The sequence below is a fragment of the Corythoichthys intestinalis genome, chromosome 1, assembly GCF_030265065.1.
Source record: "Corythoichthys intestinalis isolate RoL2023-P3 chromosome 1, ASM3026506v1, whole genome shotgun sequence".
In the NCBI taxonomy this organism is placed as follows: domain Eukaryota; kingdom Metazoa; phylum Chordata; class Actinopteri; order Syngnathiformes; family Syngnathidae; genus Corythoichthys; species Corythoichthys intestinalis.
Window position 1 is genome coordinate 54,169,901 of NC_080395.1, and position 23,233 is coordinate 54,193,133.

Genomic DNA, 23,233 nt, shown 5'->3' on the forward strand with positions numbered 1-23,233 from the left:
AAAAATAAAAAAAATGGAATTATGGAACATAATAGTGTTTTATTGATAAAATGTTGAATCCCAATACAATATTAAATGTGCTATGTTGAGCTGAATGATGCTTGCATCCTCACCAGGAGCCTCAACACTGGACCCTGAGATGTGCGGTAGATATAAATTATCAGTCATGGTGAAGGACATGGCTGGGAAGTCAAATGCTTTCTTCACCATTGGCATTGTCACTGTTGAGGTGACCGGAAATACTTGGGCCTCACCTGACCCAGTACGATTGCAGGAGAACCTCCCAGGACCTTATCCAATTGCCATCTCCCAGGTAAAACATTCCAAACCTTCATCAGCGCCTATTATTGCTGATACACTGGGACCAAATGAAACAAACACAGTAAGTTATTTTTATCTTGGTAATTTGATCAGCATACACACAAGCTACTTAACAGAGTTTGTGCAGTTCCATCTATAATATCAAGTTACGATGAAATCAACTTTCAATAAACTGGATGAAGTAGAGTGGTATTACATTGCCGGTTGCTGTTTTTAGGACCTCTCAAGTCTTCCTAAATGACCAAATACTAAATAATTGATGCTATTCAAATGCCATGGATCCTTTCAGGCTATATCCTGACTAAGTCACTTTCAACAATCAGAACAATTACTCACTTCAGCAAGTGCCTTAGACCTGGAGTGTTTTTTTTACAGATTCAGAATGAACCTGTCTTTGCTTGCCTGTGGGTCTTGTTTGCCTTTTTACACGATGACCTGCACAACAGCCCCACCCCTAAAAAAACATCCATTCGATCAAGTCAAGGATGATAAAACAATTGTCAACCAAAATTGTGAATTGTGAGGAGTCACTGTGTTGTGCAAATTCCAAGACTCAGTGAGCCCAGCAGGTAGTGAAAAACACAACACCCCTTCCTCCTGCTGCTTTCTGCCTACACCTACACGTTTGCCCTTCGCCTCTCATCTCGCCTGTTATGACAGGCCCGTCCACCCACTCAAAGTGTGTGGATCACAAGTGTAGGCACTCTGGATTTTCATTGGAAAAAATTATTGCATGCCTCATTGAAGATTGCCAATCGTCAGCGTTAAGGATATAGATTAGGTATATATCAATTTCAATCCATGGAATATAAATGAAATGGGTATGATCAGAATCCATTTGATTCCATATATCATTATTCTATGACAGGTAATAACAAAGATATTAAAAAGTCAGAAAGACGGGCTTTGATTCACTAGGAAAATAATGGAAAGTTTTTTACGTGTTTGTGGAAAGTCAAGCTGGAAGTCACACTTGTAGCTTTGCGAAGCCCGCCGCGTTCACTCATGCCAGTGTATAAAAATGTACTTACAGTCATGTGAAAAAATTAGGACACCCTATAAAAGCCTGTGTGTTTTCTAACATATTTGGTCATATGGATATGTAATATCCATTTTAACAATCTTAAGCGATTCGAGTGATAGAACTAAACAATTAAAACAGAAAAAAAAAATATATTTTTTATAGCTTTCTGTAAAATGGCATTTTAAAGAAATGCAATTTCTGTTGAGGAATAAATTAGAACACCCTAAAATCACACACAGGGGTATCAAATCAAGTGCACATGATTTGAACATCATTACCCAGTGTTTTGAAGGAGGCTTGGTTCATTTCAACTTCAACAGTCTGGGGCACACCTCACATTTAGTATTGTGTGCCCCTGACTGTTTAAGTGACAGAAAATACTATGGTAAGATGAAAGGAGCGGTCTGAGGCCACTTATGAGTCTGGTAAGGAATTTCAAAAGATACAAAAGAATATAAAATCAGCCATTCCACTGTCCGGAAAATAGTCTACAAGTGGAGGACATTCAAAACAACTGCCAAAATGCCCAGGTCTGGCCGTTCAAGCAAGTTCACCCCGAGAGCAGACCGCAAGATGCTAAAAGAAGTCTCCAAAAAACCCGAAATGTCATCACGGGACCTACAGCAGGCTCTTGCTACTGTTGATGTGAAAGTGTATGCCTCTGCAATCAGATAGAGACTTTAGAAGTTTAACCTTCATGGAAGGTGTGCAAGGAGGAAACCTTTGCTCTCCAAGAAGAACATGAAGGCCAGACTGACATTTGCCAGAGTGAATATAGACAAAGACCAGGACTTGTGGAATAATGTTCTTTGGACAGAGAAATCTAACATTAAATTATTTGGACACCAGACATGTTTGGCGTAAACCCAATACAGCATTCCAGGAAAAGACCCTCATACCAACTGTGAAGCATGGTTTGGGGATGCTTTGCTATAACAGGACCTGGCCACCTCACCCTCATAGATTCCACCATAAAGCATCCCTTGAGATGCTGTTGGGTGACTTGAATCTGGCTCTGCATGCAAGAAACCCATCAAACATCTCACAGCTGAAAGTATTCTTCATCGATAAGTGGGGCAAACTTCTTCGGACCGATGTCAAAGACTGGTAGATGGCTACAAAAAGCGTCTCACTGAAGTTATTTTAGCTAAAGGGGGTAACACTAGCTATTAGGTGGTAGGGTGTCGTAACTTTTTCTTCAGTAAGAATATGCATTTTTGTCAATATATTTGGTTTAATAAGTAAAACAATGTTAATTGTTTTTGTTTACCTGCAATTTAATCACTTTCTTTTCCACAGATAAAGAAAAACAAGATCAGACATTGATATGTGAACATTTCTTAATAAAGAACTGAATATTTAATGGGGTGTCCTAATTTTTTCATATATATTTTTTATATATGGAGTACAAATCGACGCCTTCTTAAATAATAGCCTAAATATGTCTGTCATATTTATAAGAAAACACACACAAAAGATCATTTGATTTATTTTATTTTTTTAATTTTGAAAACATTTGTTATGAATATATAACTTTTAAGACGGTGACAATAAATGTCATAAACTTCTATTTTGAAGTCCAGACTTATGATATTCATACTTGGTTTTGTCAAGGCCTGTTTCAGTCTTAGCTATTTATTTCAAGCCTTTAAATTCCTGCCTAGAAGTATAATTGTGGAATACAATCAGTAAAAGCACTTGGATTTAGTAATGTAATCTAGTGAGGCATTGGAGTGGAAAAGAGGCGTTAATCTCTGAATGGTTTAGTCAAGGCTCTTTACCGCATTAAATCACTTTCACTGCAAATCTTTTTTGGTAAAATTGATGTGTGCCTCTCGATATTTGTCATAGCCACTTAAACTCTCATCCAATCCCAAATGATATTCATAACCATGTGCAGCTCAAGCTATTTACATCAAATAGGATTTATAGTTGCATAAAAATCTTATGTTTTCTGCATCTGAATTTGAATTACAGAAGTCATTAGCACAGTTGCTTTTGACAATGTTTCATATAATATACAGTACGTCCGCCCGGCCATCTGTCCGTCCGTCCATCCATCCATCCATCCATCCATCCATCCATCCATCCATCCATCCATCCATCCATCCATCCATCCATCCATCCATCCATCCATCCATCCATCCATCCATTTTCAATTTTCAAACTGATCGTTTTATCTACCATCCAACCATAGTTATAGGATTTGTTTCTACATGCAAACTTCACAACGATAAAGTCACCAGCAGACAATTCATTGTCACCATCACCATTCTGGAAATCTGAGCTCTCATAATCAGTGGTATCATTAATTGCAATGAGAACATCACTCAATTCAGATGTAATCTACACACCTGTTTTCGTCCTTTTTGTTGGTTTGATTGAAGGCTTTCAGCGCTTTTCCTACTGTTTTTCATTCTTTCTATTTTGACTTTTAGATTCTTTTCCTTTATAAACCCTTCTTTTTCTAATCTTCTTTATACATACACACATACATACAGTGATATAAAAAAGTATCTGTACCTTTTGGAATTTCTCACATTTCTGCATAAAATCACCATCAAATCTAATCTGATCTTGGTCAAAATCACACAAATGAAAAAAACTGTCTCCTTTAACGAAAACCACCCAAACATTTACAGGTTTTCATATTTTAATGAAGAGAGTATGCAAACAATGACAGAAGGGGGAAATAAGTGAATCATCACATTTAATATTTTTTGCCCCAACCTTTGGCAGCAACAACTTCAACCAGACTCTTCCTGTAGCTGCAGATCAGTCTGGCACATTGATCAAGACTAATTTTTGGCTGATTCTTCTCCATAAAACTGCTGTGGATCATTCAGATTCCTGGGATGTCTGGAATGAATCGCTGTCTTTAGGTCATGCCACAGCATCCCAATGGGGTTCAAGTCTGGACTTTGACTTGGTCACTCCAGAACGTGTAGATTGCTCTTCTGAAACCATTCTGAAGTTGATTTACGTCTGTGTTTTGGATCATTGTCTAGTCGCAGCATCCATCCTCTTTTTAGCTTCAACTGTCTGACAGACGGCCTCAGGTTTTCCTGCAAAATATCTTGATAAAACATTTAATTCATTCTTCCATTAATGATTGCAAGTTGGCCACGCCCTGAGGCAGTAAAACAGCCCCAAATCATGATGCTACCTCCACCATGCTTCACAGTGGGGATGAGGTGTTGATGTTGGTGAGATGTTCCATTTTTCCTCCACACATGTCGTTGTGTGTTACTCCCAAACAATTCAACTTTGGTTTCATCAGTCCACAAAATACTATGCCCAAACTTCTGTGGAGTGTCCAAGTGCCTTTTTGTGAACATTAAACGAGCAACAATGTTTTCTTTTAGACAGCAATGGCTTCCTCTGTGGCATCCTCCTATGAACACCATTTTTGGCCATAGTTTTACATATAGTTGATGTGTGCACAGAACTATTGGACTGTGCCAGTGATTTCTGTAAGTCTTTAGCAGACACTCTAGGGTTCTTTTTTTTACCTCTCTGAGTATTCTGCGCTGAACTCTTGGCATCATCTTTGGTGGACGGCCACTCCTTGGGGGAGAAGCAACAGTGCCAAACTCTCTCCATTTGTTGACAACTTCTCTGACTGTCGATTGATGAACATCCAGACTCTTAGAGATGGTTTGCATTCTTTTCCAGCTTTACACAAATCAACTATCCTTGATCGCAGGTCTTCAGACAGCTCTTTTGACTGAGCCATGATGCACATCAAACAATGCTTCTCATCAAGACAATTCTTACCAGGTGTGTGTTTTGTAGTGGGCAGGGTAGCTTTAAACCACTCATCTGTGATTGGTTCCAAACCTGACTTAAATGTTAGGTCAAAATTGGTTTCAATTGCTCTTTAAGTCTCCTTAGGCAGCGGGTTCACTTGCTTATTTTTCCCCGATTGTCATTGTTTGCATGATATCCTCATTAAAATTTGAATCTCCCCTATGTCTGATTGGCATGACCTAGGTAAATCCAACGTCACCTTACACTGGAATTCAGTAGGATATAAGTCTGAAAGGGGCTAGAGTCTAGCTTACTCAAGCAATAATGTTCAATTAATGTTCAAACACAGTGATCAAATAACCTGGATCATTAATTTTTACTTTGGAAGGCAAAAAACATTTTTTGAACTTAAATGTGCTTAACTCTCAAGCTATGTCTCCCTTCATTGCAGGATGAACGAAATGTCATTTCCTCCAAAATAACGTGGTTACATGACCAACGTCCTCTCTTGTTTTTGAGATAACGGGGGTTGCACTACTTCCCAACTGGCACAACTCAGCCCACTATCCTTTACAATATGTTCTTAGCTCATTTATAATGTTGTATGTTTTAAAGTGGAGCATTGCAGAGTATAAACTCTGACAAGTAATCCAGGGGTGACGGAAGGAACCTTCAAACACGCTGGAAATTACTCTTTCTATTACTTCGAATTCCAGAAGCACACTAATGCTAAGAGGCACCCTTCTGGATAATGTTTTGACATGTATACAAAAACATAGCTTTTGGGCACTCGTCTCAGGAGACAGTGTGACAGTGAGTTGAAGAGATATACATGTGCTATGTGTGTATTGGCTGTGCTAGCCTCCAGTCCTTGTTGGGTGCTGTTGGATTGCGACTCAGGCTTTTTCAGCCCGACTGCACAGCACTCTGTCAAGGGCTGTAAAGAAGAATGGAAAATCCCCTTCAGCTTGGATACTTACTTTTGGTTGCACTCTGTTCCACATCATTGTCAGTGCATTCAGCTGCCTCCTTATCATGTAAACAACTGGTCGTTTAGCTTTGCGCATACAGGGCCTCTTGAACTGTGCCAAGCGTTTACAATAAATATAAAATTTTAAAACCATATGTAAATTGAAAGGCGGCATCAACGTGGCCAAGTAGTTAGCATGTCAACCTCATATTTCTGAGATCAAGGGTGCAATCCTGGCCTTCCTGTGTGTTTTTTGCATGTTATCACTGTGCATGCATAAGTTTTTTTCCCGGTTACTCCGGTATACTCCACATCCCAAAATATGCATGGAAGGATGACTGAACACTCAAAATTGTCCCTAGGTATGGGTGTGTGGGTGAATGGCTGTTTGTCTCCTTGTGCCCTGCGATTGGCTGCAACCAATTCAGGGTGTACCCTGCCTACTGCACATAGTTAGCTTGGGTGGGCTCCAGCATCCTCGCAGAGGATGAGCGGCTTGGAAGATTAAAAAAAATAATGTAAATTGAAGTAGCTTTAGATATGCTGTAGATTTATATAAAGTTGTACAGAAGAGTTACTTTAATGGATTGTACTTTTTGTGGTGTGGTGTACATGTTTATCAAGGTGAAATGGAGTGGAAGTCAAGCAGAGTACAGTCTAGAGGGCGAGTTTCCAGAGATGCTCTTCACCATCAGTAGAGAAGGAATCATTTATTTGAACGCCCCTCTGGACAGAGAAACACAAGACCAGGTCTGTAAACCTACAGGCTAAACATATCCAGCACCTAATAATGAATGGTATGTTTATAATTAATGTTTAAAATATGTAAACACTGTAATGTAACTATAAGCCTCTGTTTACGTAATTGTAGTAATACGGTCTCAAAGGCTGCAATGTGCACTTGTGCAGCAGTATTACAATGTCTATTGCGATTTTATTGAACTATTTTTGATTTATTATTATTTTTTAAATGAATATGCGTATTACATCTCCTATAACCCTTTCATTGCACACATGGGCAACCTGAACAGAACATTCTTTCACTGCAGTAGTAAACTGAAAAAACAGCAAACAGGATTGCATCTGCTAATCATGCTGATTTTTGGCACAGTTCATTGTGCATATTAAAGAAGACAAATATGCAAATAAATTAACTTAGCATGTACAATGTGATCAATTAAACCTTGCTATCGCATTAACAATACAAGCTATTTCATTAAAGTGCCGGTGACAGCATAAAAAAAATCTTAAATAGATTATGGGAATTAGAATCATATTTTGAGACGATTCGACTATATACAACAATTTGCCAAAGCGTAGATGACCATAAATAAGTCTTTTAATCTTCCATTTAGACCTGTCATTATAGTGCTCTAGCATCCCCAGCTGGATGATGACAGGGTCAGCAGGGTCACGATTTCATCTGATTTAGAATTCAGCCCATTGTGGGGGGAAGATTCAGACTGAGGAAAATACAATAGAGAGCAGCAAAATGTCGTGATTGTTTCAATGTCTCTATGTCAGTATTTTTACAGAATATTCATTTTATCTCAGTATTTTTTCCCCATTTGCTAAATAAATGGTATGGTCATGACAAATAACAGTCTTGTGCTAAATGGAATATGAAATATTAAAAATGTATTTATTCCTTACGACAGGGCAAAATTACAGCATAATGGTCAACACTGCCGACTTCTTCCTCTCCCGAACGGTATTTTATGCCACCGGCGTCATTCCGGCTTTTGTTATTTCCCTGCCCCGGCTTCAGAGGCAGAGGAAAGTGCATAAACAAAACAGGAGGCGTGACAGCTAGCCGACATGCTAACCTGAACCGAGCAGCTTTTCCAGGACTTATTCTCACTTTTCGAAAACGAAAAATCACACAAAACTACCCCGACTCATGTCACACATGGGGGGCGGGGGGATTGTCTTCACCGATCGGCCAGCCCCCGGTGGCGAGCAAGTTATGGCCCGTCATTCTGCTGCGGCAGTGCTCGTCGCTGGGAATGAACGGCGAAAATAGCCCATTCTCGGTGGACAAACCAGCCAACGTCGGTGCGGGGGGGGCTGCTCGTGGCCAAGCCGAGGAAACCGCATTCTCGGCGGGCACGCGAATAGGACCGAGCGGGCTGGATCAGCCTGCCAAAATGGGCTTCGGCGGAGCGGGGGGCTGCTCATAGCCAAGCCAGGGAAAGCACATTCTCGGCAGGCATGCAAATAGGACCGAGGGGGTGGAAAAGATCCATGGTTTGCGACAAGCCGCCGGTCGTCGGTCGAGTGGCCTTCTCAATGGACAAGGAGCATTGTCACCCACAAAATGTAAGCCACCTCCTTATTAAAACGTGTGTGTTCCATGATCCCAGTGTTTGACATAATATAAAACACGTAGCTTACTCACTTCCTTGTCGGTCCAATGGTCCCACAGTTGTCGGTCTTGTTTTGGCCATTATCCGTGGTGAACGACAACTTTTTGAAAGCCAAAAAGGCTCACACGCCTCTCTCCGGTGCGGTAACAAAAGCCTGCAATAGATTGGGCTGGCGTGATGTGGAATTTTTTTTTAAAAATCTGAAAAATCAGCTGAATCTGCAGTCGTTCTGCATACTGTAGTATTGGCTCTATACTGAAGATGATTAGCCCGCTGACATCACATTTGCATTCTTTGTCAATCCAGGAAGTCACTCATTTTCATGGCGCAGGATTTAAAAAATTGGATAAATATATCGATGTCTTCCACACACATCCAAGTGGTCCATTTCATTCAGGGGCATAAAATACCACCTGAAATATGAAATAAACATCCTTTTTGCTCTCATAGGCACTTTAAAGGAAATGTCAGCGCTGCTCCTGTAAGGTGCTTCATCCATACATCAATGTTATAAAGACAATAACAACATTAAAACACAATCATCATACAATCAAATATACATAAAGATGATGCAATAATGCCAAAGAATAAATTATCAACTACTCTGCATTGATTAAAGTGCTTGACATATGGACAATGCTTTCGCAGAGTGTTGTTACGTTACCAAACAATTAGTAGCCTTGTTCAGAATCCCCTTTTAGTCTTTGTTATGTAATTGAAATGTGCAGGCATATTTTAAAACATTTGGAATGCAAATTGTGGTAGATCCATTCTTGTCATCAGTATCCACACATTTATATCCTGTTTGAAATGATCACTTTCTAGTATAATTAATGAGTTGGGTAGGCCATTTACTAAATAAATATTGAATATGAATTATTTTCTTTGCTGAGTCAGTTCCTCATCAGTATTGTAGTGGAGCGTCCAGATGGCCGAGAGATTGCCAGGCCTGTGGAGTTAAGAGTAATGGTGGGTGATGCTAATGACAACAGACCCACATTTCCACAAGCACAGTACCACACCGTGGTCAAGGAACTGGCAGCTCGAGGTGAGTGACGATTCCTTTCTTATTATATATAATAACTGTTTTGGTATTTTAGAACTTTTTTCATGCCATTCTAAACGTATTTCAACTTCAATTATCTAAAGTGTTTTACATAAAAATCTCTTAAATATGGTAGTCCCTGCAATAAGTTTGGGAATTAACACATTCTAATAAGTCTCTGAGACAGTGTTGAGGTCATTATAACATTGCTATGACAACAACTCAAATGATGCCACATTATTTGGACTGTTCCTTTAAAGTTTTGCAAATAGCATCAAGGAGATCTTTTTGTTGTTTTTGTTCTTGTGTTGTTACTTTTTTGCTCTTCTTTTGTACTGTAGTGTGCTTTCTTGCTGTATACTGTTTTTAAAGTTGTTAAATTTGTGGAAGTAAATTTACTGTTTTGAAGAAAACAGAAAACAAAGCATTCAAAATTGTTTAAATATATTTGCCACGTAACAGTTTAAAAGACAAGAAAGACACAGTACACTTGAATGTTTCTAAAAAAAGACAAACCTTGTAAAAAGCACACATTTTTATTTGAAACACATCAGGTCCTGCTGTAAAAGCGTTTTTGGAGAGGCTTTTGCATTTATTATTTCAAGGAAAAGCTAATCCCCCAAACCTGCTGTAAAAACCAGTGACTTAAAAGAGACAGGTGTATATTTTACTTTATCCTCAGGAACGGACATCTTGACTGTTCAGGCTGCTGATAATGACGATCCTAAGACGGATAATGTGCGAATCTTTTACCGTTTGGTTGGACAAATACCAGAGAGTCCTCGAGCTCTGTTCAGAGTGGACCGGGATTCGGGTGTCATCTCAGTGCAAGCAGACAGCATGGAGGGAACAGCACCCCAGTACACGCTCACCATCACTGCTGAAGATGCAAAAGGTGACAGAAAGGAGTGAAAATAGCCATTAGAAAAAATGCTGATGTGAAGTTTGAAACCGTATACTTAAGGTATGGTGACAATCAGCTCGTACTGAAAATCTGTGCTTTTTGGTTTTTTTTTGCTTTGGGAGTTTTGAGAAAACACTGACTTTAAAGTGCATATGACATGACAAATCAACAATCTCAAACAGCTTTATTATTGGAATTAAAATGATATTTTGAGACGATTCAATTATATGCAAAAATTTGGCGAAGCGCAGGTAATGAGAAATGCGTCTTTAAATCTGCCGTTTAGCTCCTCCTGTCATTATAACACTATGGCGCCTCCATCTTGATGATGACGTCAGACAATGAGCGATATCAGTGGATTTAGCATTGAGCCCAATGGAGGAAGAAGCGTTTTTCAGCGATTCTGGTTTAAGAGTGGATTTTTCGAACAATATTGTTGATCCAGAAGAAGTACGTGACATACAGCCATATATATATGTTTGGCTTGTATTTGGAGGAGGAGGAAGATTCAGAGTGAGAAAAAGGCGCATTGACAAAAAACACAAGGATGATGACTTGAGTGGACCGCAAGGGCAACACAAAATGTCATCATTGTTTTTATCTCTCTAATCCAATATTTTTACAAGATATTCTTTGTATCTAAGATTTTTTTTCCCCGATTGCTATATAAATTGTATGGTCATGACAAATAACAGTCTCGTGCGAAATGGAATATAAAATATTAAAAATGGATTTATTCAGTACGACAGGACTAAATTACCGCATAATGGTAAAAACTGCCGACTTCTTAAACCTCCCGAACGGTATTTTATTCCACCGGAGTTAGTCCGGCTCTTGTCATTTCCCTGCCGGACTCGGAGACGGAGGGAAGAGCGTAAAAAAACAGGAGACGTATGAGCTAGGCTACATGCTAACCTGAACCGAGCGGCTCTTCCAGGTCTCTTCCTCGCCTTTCGAACATGAAAAATCACACAAAACTATCCTGACTCATGTCACACACGGCAGTGGGAGTGAATGCCTTCACCGATCGGCCAGCGTCTGGCGGCAAGCAACTTTCAATTGACTATTACAACTCGTCATTCCTCTGCTGCGCCCCAGGCAAGCAGTCCCGCTGGAGTTCTTTTCGCCAAGGACGCAGCAAGGGAATCAGCGCTGAAAATGGCTCTTTTTGGTGGACAAACCCGCCGACAAAGGCAAGCATGCCCTGCTTCACTGGCCGACAACCGGCGGCTTGTTATACGCCATGGTTTTCGGCCGATGAATGGAAGCACGCCCTGCTTTACTAGCCGACGGCAAGCATTGTCACCCTCAAAATACAAGCCACCTCCTTATTAAAATGTATGCCATGATCCCAGTATTTGACATAATATAAAACACGTAGCTGGATTGTCGGACTTGTTTTGCCCATTCTTTGCGGTGAACAGGATCTTTTGGAAACCCAAAAAGGCTCACTGTCCCTGGTGTAGCAACAAAAGCCTGCAGCACATTTTGGCGTGACGCAAAAAAAAAAAAAAAAAATTAATCCAGCAAATCAGCTGAATCCGTAGCCCTTCTGCATACAATAATATAGCTGTATAGTGAAGATGATCTCATTCTTTGATGTCACATCCGGCTTCTTCCTCAACCTTAGACTCTGACCGGAAGTCACTCATTTTCATGGTGCGGGATTTAAAAAGTTGAATAAATATATCGATCGCTTTCGCACAAATTCAAGATGTCCATTTCATTCAGGAGCATAAAATACCGCATGTAATATGAAATAAACATGCTTTTTAGTGTCTTATGCACTTTAAACATTATCTGATTAAGTTTAAAGATCATTTGAGTGTGATGATGCGTAGAGACTAGCTTGTATTGGATGTGAATGAATACATTAACATTTTAGTGATTCACAAAAGACAGCTACATCCACTGCCATCACTGCTTCAACCTAAAAATACAACAGTAATAGCTTTGTTTAAACTGAAAAGGATGTTGATAAACACGAAGTAAGCATCTGCCGCATGAGTCATGCATGAAGATGAGATGAAGGTAACATTAGGTACTTGCGGTTCCTTCGTCATCATTAATTGGTATTCTGGCCTGACCCTGACTCACCAATCGAAGGTGTAATGCTGTCCCTGGCAGGTCTGAACAGTTCATGTACTGTTGTGGTGACCGTGCAGGATGAAAACAACAACCCGCCAGTCTTCTCCCAACATGAGGTAAGATATAACACAAAACATGAACAGTTTGGGGAATAGGGGCAACCAATAAAACCCAAACCTTTATAAGCGGCCATTTGACTGCAGACCATGATGCTGCAGGTCACTGATCTAATTTTCCTGTCGGGGAACTAAATAAAGCATGCCCTCTAATCCAAGGCTTATGGAGATGGCAATATGTTATCTGAGTTTTATTCTCTTCTTTGTATTCTAAGTAGACAGTGCTCTTATAGTTTAATCACATTAGCCTCCTTTGAACAGAAGTTTCCACTTGTGTATTTTTAGAGCACCCTACCATCATTCCTGCCCTTTAGCAGAGCACAATCGTGTTGAAAATGACATCAGAAATTATTTCATAATCTAAAGTGTCTTTCAAAGATGATCATTGCTGTCTTTGCAAGGACTTCATTTGCTCGTGTAGGTCAAGTTCATGATCTGGCCATGAGTGTGAGCCTCCCAGCATCTGATCTGTAGTGTGCGACCCCGTTTCTCATCCATTCTCAGCAGAGGTAAAACTGTCTGGTGACCAGTGTTGTCATTAAGGAGTTACTGTAATCGGATTACTTTCTTTCAGTAACGAGTAATCTAATGTGTTCATTTTTCCAAACCAGTAATCTGATTAAAGTTAGTTTCCTTAGTCTCTGTGCTTTACTATTTTATTATTGCCACATAATGTAAGTAGAATAAAGAATGCTGTAGTCATGTAGGAAGAGCATTTCTAATAGATCTTAATCTTAAATTTGGGCGTGACATCACACATCACGTTTTTTCATCAGAGAAAAAAAAAACGGGTCACCTGCATTACCATGACGGGTGAGCGGCGCTGAGAGTGCGGCCAAACAATAGCCAAACTACATCGTAAGGACGCCAATAATAAAAGCCAGGAGAGATACCACAAACGGCTCCATTCGCTCACTGGAAACACAGCCATTACTTCACATTTCTGTCCAGTAAAGATGACAAAAATATCTCCGTACATTGCAAACTTTGCGCTGGCTCAAAACACTGTTGACTGCTAAAATCTCACCGTCCAATTCATGGAACCACTTGGAATTACAGCACAATGCGTCAAAACTTGAAGCAAAGCCTACAGGTAACGAGAGCACTTTTACAGTTTGTAACTAGCCTATACGTACATTTTATAGTTACAGTTTGTAACCGTAGGCGGAGTTTGACTGTTTGTCACTGAAGATATCAAAACTGTGAGTGAACATGTGAAATGAATGTACTTGGAAATAAAAAGTGAAATAACTTAAAACAGGTATTACAGTGTATCACAAAACTGAGTACACCCCTCCCATTTTTCCTGATATATAAGTATATCTTTTCATGGGACAACAATGACAAAATGACACTTTGACACGATGAAAAGTTGTCTGTGTGCAGCTTATATAATAGAGTTAATTTATTTTCCCCCTCAAAATAACTCAAAAAATAACCATTAATATCTAAACCCCTGGAAACAAAAGTGAGTACACCCCTTAGAAACTAAGGAACATCCCTAAATGTCCAAATTGAGTACTGCTTGTCATTTTCTCTCCCAAATGCCATGTGACTCGTTACAGGAGTGCTATCAGCATTGCTGAAGAGACTGAAGAGGTGGGGGGGCCAGCCTGTTAGTGCTCAGACCATACACCGCACTCTACATCAAATTGGTGTGCATGGCTGTCACCCCAGGAGAAAGCCTGTTCTGAAGACCGTACACAAGAAAGCCCGCAAACAGTTCACTGAAGACATGTCAACAAAACACATGGATTACTGGAACCATGTCCTATGGTCTGATGAGACGGGCAGGCTTTCTTGTGTACAGTCTTCAGAAGAGACTTCCTCTTGGGGTGACAGCCATGCACACCAATTTGATGTAGAGTGTGGCGTATGGTCTGAGCACTAACAGGCTGACCCCCCACCTCTTCAATCTCTGCAGCAATGCTGACAGCACTCCTGTAACAAGTCACATGACATTTATGGAGGGAAATGACAAGCAGTACTCAATTTGGACATTTAGGGATGTACGTTTTTTGAAAGGGGTGTACTCACTCTTACCCGTACTCTTTTTTTGCCATGGGTTTGGATATTAATGGCTATATTTTGAGTTATTTTGAGGGGGGAAAACAATTAACTATTATATAAGCTGCACACAGACTACTTTTCATTGAGTCAAAGTGTCATTTTGTCAGTGTTGTCCCATGAAAAGATAAACTTAAATATCTGCAGAAAAGCGAGGGGTGTACTCACTTTTGTGATACACTGTATATTCTACTTTCTTCAAAGTAGCCACCCTTTGTCGTTATTTTATTTTTATTTTTTTTGCTCACTTTTGGCACACTCTCAATGAGCTTCAAGATGTAGACACCTGAAAAGCTTTTCAATTCATAGATATGCCTTATCAAGGTTAATATGTTGCCTTTTCAATGGGGATGGGCCCATCAATTGTATTGCATTGAATGACGTGTGTCCAAACTTTTGGCCTGTGCTGTAGAGATAAAAATCTTGACACTGGTCATGTTCAATCCTTGGTTCAAGCTCAGTTATTGTTGAAACTTTTAAAAGCTTGGGTTTAAGGACATTCTGAATATCCATCCTCAGCTGTAGTTTTGGCTAAGCAAAGAAAAGGACCGTCTCCAAGGTGGTTGTCACATAATCTGTTCGAAAAATACGTAATTTTGACCCATAATGAAATATTTACTACTGTAGGATTCTTGCTCATTTCATTCATTTTTGTTGTTTGTTTTATTGCTTTACAGCTTTGATAGACAACATTTTAATGGCTAGGTCTTTATTTTAAAGGGGAAGCTTAGAATTTTTGACATGAGGCTTAATCTTCGAGTTGGTAGGGGTATATTTAGTGATTGGAGTTGATTTGAACAAATTTTGTGCTGTTTGTCAGTTATTTGTTAGTTTCAGAGCTCCGGAGTGGCTAAGTTAGTGCGAGTCAATGGTGGTTAAAATCAACTCCATCGACTAACTAAACCCAAGCTAACTCGAAGATCAAGCCTCATGTGAAATATTATGATCTTCTCCTTTAATTTCAATTCTCGGAAAGTCAATTACATGCGATGGCATTTTTCTGTTGTCATTCCTATGTTGAGGCAGCAAGGGGCGAAATATTGGTAAAAAGTACCTGATAAATTACTTTTAAAGTAAAAGAAACGTTTTGAGGAATTTATAAGTGGAGGCAAAATGAACTAAATACAACTACTTTTAACGTAACAATGACGTAATCAGGAAAGTAACTACTTTTTTGAGGCGTAATCAGTAATTAAATTAATTTTTCAAGTAATCGGTGACAACACTGCTGGTGACCCTGCACAAAACAGCAGTTTTGATGATGGCAGAAAGAACCCTAAAACCACCGCCTACATATAAAAGAATAGAGAAAATTCATGCTGTTTGAGTGATGTGTGGGAGAGCCGCCATGCTGTGTTAAGTCATTCAGCTTTTCTTGTCCGTCTCTAATGACTCTGACAGGCTATACACGCATTCCCAGAAAAAGACGCTATAAAATTAAAACACCGACATGGATGGGGGGGCGATTAGAAAGTCAATTGAGAGGTTCTGGGTTTGAGTCGGAGCTCTAATATTTGTGTGCGTCGCTTTTATGTCCCCCCCATGCTTCGCTGGGTTTTCTTTGAGTATACGGACCTCCTCTTGCTGGCAAGCGAGCGGTGAAGGGTGTACCCTGCTTTTTGACGGGTCAACTGGAATATGCTGCTGCTCACCTTCAGTCTCAATGTAGATAACAAATGGCTAAATGGACTACAAACATTGTTCTGTACAAACATATGATTAGGGTAAGCGTGAGCGTAAGTCGTGCTATATTTACCAGCATCATTTACCAGCATCAAGTCCCAGTTTTACAGTATGTACATGCTTGCTCATGTACTACTGTCGATACTCACACACAAACAGCGAGGTGGAAAATGCTCTTGAGCAGGTCACGCCTGAGCAGTGCAGCATTTTCCATAGCCTTGTGAAGGCAACGGCAACTAGGCTGATGTGGTAGGTGAGTGGTGACAGGGCTGGGTTCAGCAACCCTGCAGCTGGGGCAGCCAGATCAGAGGCATGCTGCTTCACTGGAGGGCATTAGTGAGTGGCAGATTAAAAGGCTGTCTAAACTGGTGCGTTAATAAAGGTTAACCAACACTAAGAGGGCAACAGGCCACAATTATTGGTGAGCCAAACGTAGTTAGTCATTTATTTTAAATTAAAAGAGATTTTGGATTCTAAAGTAGTACTGGGCAAATCCTGAATGAATAATGGCAGAAAATTAGTTTTAGGTAAAGAAAGGAAAATGCCAAATAGATAATTGGACTGCTCTTGGGTGTGATCAGAAGGAGGAAACAATGGAAGAAAGGCAGGCAGGAAGGAAAGAAGGAAAGAAAACAAGGAAGCGAGGAAGGAGAATTAAATTGAGTTTTTGAGTTTTGAATGATTTGAGTTTCAAGTAAAGAAGGTAGGAAGTGAGGCAGCATGAATAAAAAACTGGTTTGAAGGGGAACGAAAAGAGGGAATGACAAAGAAAAGATGCAAGGATGTGTGAATAAAATGTATGTCTGGGTGAAGCAAAACATAGACATAAAGGATGGGAAGGTGAGCAAAAAAGTGGATTTTAGTGAAAGAAGGATGGCAATATGGATGCAAAAGTTGACATAATATCATAATAATAATAATAATAAGCAACATTTAGCGGAGGAATAAAGAAGGTGAAGAAGGAAAAGATACAGGCGGGAAAAATATAAATGAAAATGAAGACCTCAAACAATTTAGAACAGTGGTTCAAACCCCACTTGTTCACATGTGCATTTACCAAACCCTTCAGAATTCAATATTAAAGTAATTTATTTTCAAATTCAAAACCGATAGAACAAAGCTAGCAAGCTAATTATGTAATTAATTTTCCATTCCAATTTCTTCAAATTTTCTACGAATAATTTTGCCTTTTGCTGTTGATTTTCACATTGGAATATGAAGCTCAATTCATTTTACACTGGTCCTTTTTTTGTTGTCATGTCTACAGTCTCATTTTATTGTCGCATCCTTGCATCACATACCGGTACTATTTTCATGATGCAAAATACGACACAAATGTTTTTTTATTATCTGTGCAGTGAACACTGCCTGTAGGTCTGTTATACTTTCTCATACCCAGTGCAAGTTAACCTTCTACCGGGCAAACTAGTTTCTCCTCTCATTAGGTAGAAGGCAAGCATTTGAAAGAAATTGAAGCCTGTAAATTGGGGGCAAACAACTCCAAAACCTAATCTAAAATGACACTTTTCCTTTAGTCAGTGTATGAAAATAAGGCCCTGTGTGACTTAAACCTTCGCTGAAAACCTTTGACCTACTCACCAAACCACTGGGGTTCGATCAAACCCAGGTTAAGAACCTCTGATTTTGAGTTTTTATGTTTGCATCTTCCCAATAGCCCAGACCCTTGGCAGAAAAAAACAAATGATCAATATTTTGAGTTATGTTCTGTAAAATGTCAGGGAGTATTATTGTTTGTGATAAACACAGCTGTTTTTAATCCATTTTATGCACCTCTCTGGCAGTATGGACCTTTCCACATTCCTGAGGACGCTCCAGTGGGCACCACGGTAACAGCTGTGCTGGCAGGGGATGCTGATGTTCGAGGAGGAGACAGCTGGCAAGTCAACTATCGTTTAGAGTCCGGAAACGAGGAAGAGGTCTTCTCATTGCTGACAGATGGTCTGACCAATGAGGTTTCACTTGTCCTTTCTAAGGTAACTTGCCCTAAAACTCTCTTTGCCTTTATCTCCTTATTCAAGGTTATTAATAGTAAAGTTGACATAATGCATTATATCATTGATAGATAGGTAGGTCAGGTGGACAGTTAGGTAGGTAGGTAGGTAGGTAGGTAGGTAGGTAGGTAGGTAGGTAGGTAGGTAGGTAGGTAGGTAGGTAGGTAGGTAGGTAGGTAGGTAGGTAGGTAGGTACTGTTGGTAGGTAGGTATGATAAAATCACAATCAAATGTGATCTGATCTTTGTCAAAATCACACGGATGAAAATACAGTCTCTGCTTTAACAAAAACCATTTATAACAACATTTATAAGTTTCCATATTTTAATGAGGATATCTCGCAAAGAATGACAGAAGGAGGAAAAATAAGTAAGTGAACCCTCTGCTTAAGGAGACTTGGAGAGCAATTGAAACCAATTTTTACCAAACATTTTAAGTCAGGTGTGGGCCCAATCACTAATGAGTGGTTTAAGGCTGCCCTTCCCACTATAAAACACACGCCTGGTAAGAATTGTCTTGATGAGAAGCATTGTCTGATGTGCATCATGGCTCGGTCAAAAGAAATGTCTAAAGACCTGTGATCAAGGATTGTTGATTTGTATAAAGCTGGGAAAGGACACAAAACCATCTCTAAAAGTATGGATGTTCATCAATCGACAGTCAGAGTTTTTTACAAATGGAGAGAGTTTGGCACTGTTGCTTCTCTCCCAAGGAGTGGCCGTCCACCAAACATGACGCCAAGAGTTCAGCGCAGAATACTCAAAGAGGTTAAAAAGAACCCTAGAGTGTATGTTAAAGACTTGCAGAAATAGGAAGCTATTGCTGTCTAAAAAAAAAAATAGTTGCTCGTTAATGTTCAACAAAAAGGCACGTGGACACTTCACAGAAGTTTTGGCATAATATTTTGTGGACTGATTAAACCAAAGTTTTGGGGGGAGTAACACACAACGTCATGTGTGGAGTAAAAAATGGAACAGCTCACCAACATCAACACCTCATCTCCACCGTGAAGAACAGGTGAGGGAGCATCATGATTTGGGGCTGTTTTGCTACCTCAGGGCCTGGACAACTTGCAATCATTAATGGAATAATGAATTCAAAAGTTTACCAGGATGTTTTGCAGGAAAACCTGAGGCCAGCTGTCAGACAGTTGAAGCTAAAAAGAGAATGGAAGCTGCAACAAGACAATGATCCAAAACACAGAAGTAAATCAACTTCAGAATGGGTTAAAAGAACACACGTTCTGGAGTGGCCAAGTCAAAGTCCAGACTTGAACCCCATTGAGATGCTGTGGCATGACCTAAGGACAGCGATTCATGCCAGACATCCCAGGAATCTGACTGAATTACAGCAGTCTTGTAGAGAAGAATGGGCTAAGATTAGTCCTGATAATTGTGCCAGACTGATCTGCAGCTACAGGAAGCGTCTGGTAGAAGTTATAGTTGCCGAAGGGGGCACAAAATATTAAATGTGATGGGTCACTTGCTTATTTTTCCCTCTTCTGTCAAAGTTTGCGCACTATCCTCATCAAAATCTGAAAACACATAAATGTGTGGTTGGTTTTAGTTAAAGCAGGCACTGTTTTTTCGTCTGTGTGATTTTGACAAAGATCAGATCACATTTGATGGTTAATTTATGCAGAAAGGTGAGAAATTCCAAAAGGTTCAGATACTTTTTCATCCCACTGTAGGTAGGTAAAATGCTCACATCAAAGAAAAATAGAGAGTGCTAACGGAAAAAGAAACTTTTATTTATTCTATTACTGTGTGAGGTCACTGCCGGAAGGAAGACACATTTCATTACTAGAAATCACACCCTGTTCACAGCCAGCGAGAATAATTAGATTTATGTGCAGAGACGAATGGCAGTTAAGCACACAGGCGAGAGGGCCATAGTCTGAGAATGGGAGGTGAGCTGAATATGAATCCAAAATAATTTGCTTGACATGGAAATTGATACATCTCTTCAGATGACTCATTGTGATAAAATTATCGAGGGAAATGGTTCAACTACAATGGCATATGACTGCTTGAATACCCTTGAAACTGGACTGACAGGGACAGATAACCATTCATATTCACATTTGCAACATACCATATCATGTTTTTACATGTTTTTGGAGTGCTGGGAGATAACACACACAAGCATAGGTGAAACATGCAAGGTTAGATTATCCCTTTTACTTCTCTGACTTTTTCTTTGTTCAGTTTACTCAAAAAATATCATATTCTGCTACAGATTCATTATATTCTGGATTTTAAAATACCTCGCCCATCAAATATAATCCATTGTGGACAAGAGCTGCTTCAATGACTGTATTCACAAGATAGCGGCTGCACATGTTGTGATGTGCTGATGCACAATGAATAGCTTAATGCGTCACTTCCAGTTAGCTGCAGTTACCCATACACCCCCCCGACCCACTGGCCAAAGATCTGCGTTCTCTCTTCTTAGCAACAGAGACGCACTTAGTGCACACAGTCTGATGTCAGACAGCAGTGGTTTGATAATGTCTTGTTTCACACAGCTCCAATGCGTGAGCGTGTCTGTGTGTGAGCTGGCTGGGTCTTGTCAGCCAGAGTTACATCCTTTTTGGCATCCCTTTAACTTGGTGCCTCTGGTACACTTCCCTGTTGCAGAAAATTGAAATTTTTTGTAGTCTTTTCTTACTCATCGTGCCCTGGTATGCCTGCTCATGACTCCCCATTGCGTTTAAAGGATTTTTTCATTTTTGTGTCACTGGTACACCTGTAGTTAAACTCAGCGAATTTTGTGCTTTCCCTCTGTTTGAGCAGGTAATTGACTTTGAGCGTGAGAGTGAGTACATCCTGATTCTAAGTGCCAAAAACCCAGTAGCTTTGGTCCGAGGCCGATATGGTCCTTCATCAACGGCAACTGTATCCATCTATGTTGATGATGTAAACGAAGGTCCAGTTCTATCTCAAAGCCATTATGAGGTGACTGTCAGAGAGGGTGAGGAACCAGGGCGGGTTATCGCCACCATTCGAGGCTATGACCCTGATTCACACCCTATCAGGTAAATCTCACTATCCCATTCAGGGACTCATTGAGGCTTCCCACTGATGCACATTTTTTTCTTTCTAGATATTCTCTTCAGGGAGACACCAAGAAGTACTTTTCAATAGGGAAATATTCAGGTGAGCTTAAGACTGTTCAAGCATTGGACAGGGAGGAGAATAGCACATACACCATGGAGGTCATTGCAGTGGATGGACGTAAGTTGTTTTTTCATCCTCAGTCATTACTGCACCACAAAGCATTAATTAATCAAGTAATAAATATAAAGTATGTATTAACTAAATATACATTCAGAGCACATTCTTTTTTTTTTCTATTATCAAGGAAATGCATCTTTATCTGCATCAACCTTGGTCACTGTGCAAATTCTGGATGTGAATGACAACAGTCCAGTGTTGGTGGGTGACTACTCCTGGAAGTACCTGTGTACACCTCGCTGGGAAGACCAAGCACTGGTTTTGGCCTCACGAGACAGCGATGGCCCGCAGCATGGAGGAAGGCTCAACTTTTCACTGAGGAGTGACGTCACAGTGCGACGCAACTGGAAACTCACTCCAATTAATGGTGAGGTGGAATGAACATAACTACCATCATGTTTTCGCTTACACAATGCAATAGAAAGTTATATTGAGGTTAAAAATTCTCATTTTAATGTGTATTTTACTTGATGTAGACAAATACAAAAAACACACTTTAGTAACACAATCCAAACGACATCCACTAAAAGGCAAATGGAACTTGTGGTGCCTACTTTTCTTTGAAGACTTGTCATGTTCTGTCCTAGCTTACATAGGTTTTCTCTGACGAGTAATAAAAACATGCATGCACATTTAGGGAAGACTTTAAATGGCCCTGCAGGTGTGAATAGAGTACAAATGATTCACTTCACATGTGCGCTGTGACTGATTGGCAAAGAGTCTGGCACATTCACACATGAAGTACGTATATTGACTGTGGTTTAATCCCCCACCCCCTCATCTTGTTAGCTGCTTAGACACAAGGAATCCGAGTGTCCTTGTGGTCTGAACAGTTTTAATGTATCACATGGGAGTTTGATATACACCCAAAATGTTTTGTCAGTATGCTGGGTGCTGCCCCACCAGCAACCAATACCCAGGGGATACAACGTCCATCTGTGTCTTGTCATAGTTTTCTTTTTGTCCACAGCACAAGCTTTATTTAATGTTTTTATTCATATTTTATTTTAGTTAACACCACTCATGGTGTCAACATTGATCAACAATGTAACTCTCTCTTTAGTATTTGATCGTTATTTTTAATCTGTATTTTATGTGAACAATTTAGCTGGTGACATAAATTTGCATTATAGTAACACGCAGTGACTGGATTTAAAGTAAAGTGAAACATTAAGACTGATTAAGATACTATGTAAATACAGTATAATTGTATGCAAATAATTGTGTCTATGGACTGCTTCCCCATTCAACCAATATGAAATTAAACATCATATTTTGGCAAATTTACTCAAACTATTTTAACACACGTTTTCAAATACAGTGGTACCTCGACATACGATCGCTTCGACACACGATCTTTTCGACATCCGACGTAAAATTTGACTCTCCATTTGTTTCTACATCCGATGACGAGCTCTAAATACGACGATTTATGACAGCACCGCAGTTTCTTTGTTTTCACGCAAGACAGACGCATGGCAGATTTTCTTGTGAGAGGAATCAACATGGATTCCAACAATGATAGTGCAGGTGGTGAAAAAAAGAAAAAAAGGTGATGACATGAAGATAGATATGATAGAAAAATATGAGCGCGGGGCACGCATCCGTGATATGTCTGGCTCAACAATACAGTCGTAGACGGTCTCTGACG

At 39.8% G+C, this 23,233-nt stretch overlaps 1 protein-coding gene across 1 annotated transcript in view; it reads left to right on the forward strand.

Moving 5' to 3' along the window:
- The window catches only part of cdh16 (cadherin 16, KSP-cadherin), a 40,895-nt gene that overhangs the window by 10,677 nt on the left and 6,985 nt on the right, over positions 1-23,233 (forward strand). The window contains exons 5-13 of the mRNA XM_057830337.1: positions 117-313; positions 6,690-6,815; positions 9,329-9,479; positions 10,159-10,371; positions 12,508-12,584; positions 18,137-18,328; positions 21,142-21,383; positions 21,452-21,582; positions 21,710-21,949. Of these exons, the coding sequence (XP_057686320.1) occupies positions 117-313; positions 6,690-6,815; positions 9,329-9,479; positions 10,159-10,371; positions 12,508-12,584; positions 18,137-18,328; positions 21,142-21,383; positions 21,452-21,582; positions 21,710-21,949 (1,569 nt within the window). The remainder of the gene's footprint in view (positions 1-116; positions 314-6,689; positions 6,816-9,328; positions 9,480-10,158; positions 10,372-12,507; positions 12,585-18,136; positions 18,329-21,141; positions 21,384-21,451; positions 21,583-21,709; positions 21,950-23,233) is intronic.